General features: G+C 42.3%; 1 protein-coding gene across 1 annotated transcript in view; it reads right to left on the bottom strand.

Annotated features, from left to right (window-relative positions):
• napba (N-ethylmaleimide-sensitive factor attachment protein, beta a) overlaps positions 1 to 2,227 on the bottom strand; it is an 11,103-nt gene that overhangs the window by 4,272 nt on the left and 4,604 nt on the right. The window contains exons 2-3 of the mRNA XM_007569921.2: positions 1,659 to 1,738; positions 1,355 to 1,471 (exon numbers count right to left, since the gene is read on the bottom strand). Coding sequence (XP_007569983.1) covers positions 1,355 to 1,471; positions 1,659 to 1,738 — 197 coding nt within the window. The remainder of the gene's footprint in view (positions 1 to 1,354; positions 1,472 to 1,658; positions 1,739 to 2,227) is intronic.

Here is a 2,227-nt window from a genome sequence, read left to right as displayed (position 1 = left end):
AGCGCAAGTGGGAAGAAAAACAACTGTGACGGACTATATGAGGATTAAGTTGTTAATATTTTGCTCCGGCTGGACAACAACTTCAAATATGTAAGCTAAGCTCCACCGTTAGCCTCCATGTTTACTTCCGCAAACACTGAGCACTTCTTCTTTTTATGGCGGTTGGCAGAACAATGAGAACACTGACGCTATTGCGCCCTCTACTGCGCATGCGGGACACTTTCAGGTCGTTTGCCCGTTCAGACTGCAGAACACATACAGGTGGCATATGTGTGGCTGTGTGAACGGCCCGGCGAAAAAAGTCCGATTTGACAAAAAATCGGAATTCAGGCTGCATTGTGAACGCAACCTAAATTTTGTCACACCCTCATCATGTCTTTGTCTTAGCCAAAGCCTGCAGTTCATGTATTGGAGAAATAATTAAATGTTGATGACATTTGAGGATATTTTTAAAATGTTGTTTGTGGAATCCTTTATGCGGCTCAGCCTCACCCAGACTCCTCATCCAGCGGCCCTCGGGTAAACTGAGTTTGAGACCGCTGGATTAGACTGATTGGCCTAAATAAAATAAAGTGCAAATTATTATCTTCAGAAGATACCTACTTGATAAAGAAAGTCTACATGTGTAATATCTAGTCTCAGGTTGAATCAAATTGTTGTGTGAAGGCCTTGAAGGTTTGTTAGAGAACATTAGCAAACAAACACAATCACTAAGACAAGGCCTGGGGGATAAACCAAAAATGAACCAACACAGAAATTTACCACTGCACCCATGTCAGTATTTTGGGTGTTTTATTTAAAAAATTGTTTTTGTCTTTGTTAGCTGTGTAAAGGTAAACTATGCTCATGTCCCGCTTATTGACTGTAATATGTGCATAATTAGTGTGGAGTCTGTTCCATGGCAAAGCGGAGACACAAGCAGTGTAAACTGGGGGTTATCGTCCATTTATCGTTGTCAAGCTGAACTGCTCAACATGTCATTATACTGATTTTATAATTCATAATTATAAAATCATGTAATTAAGACCAAGACACCAAGACAGAGAAAGATGTGGAGGCACTTGAAGCAGGTTTAGCTTCTACAACAACATCTCACAGAGCCATAAGAATCCAGTTTGCTGTTTGACCCAAGCCATGTAGATTAGACAGGTCACAATTGTAAAAATAATCTCTAATGTCAATGGAACTAACCTGGTTAAATAAAATAAAATAAAATAAAATAAAATAACCGTCTCCCACTAAAGTTGTGGGAGACTGTCCTCTGCTCAGATGAGACTAAATTTAAACTTTCTGTCCAACATCTAAACCTTCTCTGTTTGATGAAACCCAGACACACTGCCGTGGCAGCTCTCACCCTGTGGGTCGGCCTTCTTGTAGGCGTTGCCGGCATCAACGAAGCTCGTGGCAGAGTCCAGTTTGTTCTGAAGCTGCATGTGGAGCCGGGCGGCCTGGCAGAATGCGTTCCCTGCAGCTGAACGCACAGTGTAAATAGTTGGAACATTCACAACTAAACTTATAAGCTAATATAAATCTCTTATTTTCAGACTTGGTGTTCAAAAAGCAGTTTACTGAGTATGAGCTATTATTTGCTGCTTTATTTGGAGCGGACACTGTCCTCTACATTAGCTGTTAAAGCAGATTGTTAGCTGTTCACCTACCACTCCAGTTCTTTGCCATCTTAAACATGTTGGCCGCTCTCGCGTACATTTCACAGGCATCCTCCACCTTATGGTTCCCCCTGTAACAGACCACAAAAAATGCAATTACCTCATTTTATGCTAATATCACACTGTAAATGCGGTTTTAAAGGGAGAAAACAATTCACATGCTTGTGCTGATTCATGTTAGTGTCACAGTTCTCCAGTGAGGGGAAATAACCAAAAACAGCTGAGCCTGCAGGTCTCACTGCAGAGGACAGCTAAGGATGAGCAGACCCTCCAGCAAAAACACACAAGCCACTAGACCAGTGGTTTCCAAACATTTTCTGGGCCCCCCCCTATGGATTACAAATAGCTCTCTGGTTGAACGATGTGTGTGAGAGGGAGGGGGAAGAGGATTCTTTGAGACTCCCTGTCTCTAAGAACGGTGGAGGAGGAGAAGGGGGAATCGACTTTTTGGGGGGCAAAATGAATGTACGTAGCTGGACATAGACAACAATATCGTTAGCTGTATTGATATTAGCTAGTCATCTTTTAGCTAACATTACCTGCATCCAGCAGCTTTACTC

Source organism: Poecilia formosa, unplaced genomic scaffold (genome assembly GCF_000485575.1).
Source record: "Poecilia formosa unplaced genomic scaffold, Poecilia_formosa-5.1.2 Scaffold251, whole genome shotgun sequence".
In the NCBI taxonomy this organism is placed as follows: Eukaryota; Metazoa; Chordata; class Actinopteri; order Cyprinodontiformes; family Poeciliidae; genus Poecilia; species Poecilia formosa.
The sequence above is the reverse complement of the archived record's forward strand: the minus strand, read 5'-3'. Positions and strand labels throughout refer to the sequence as shown.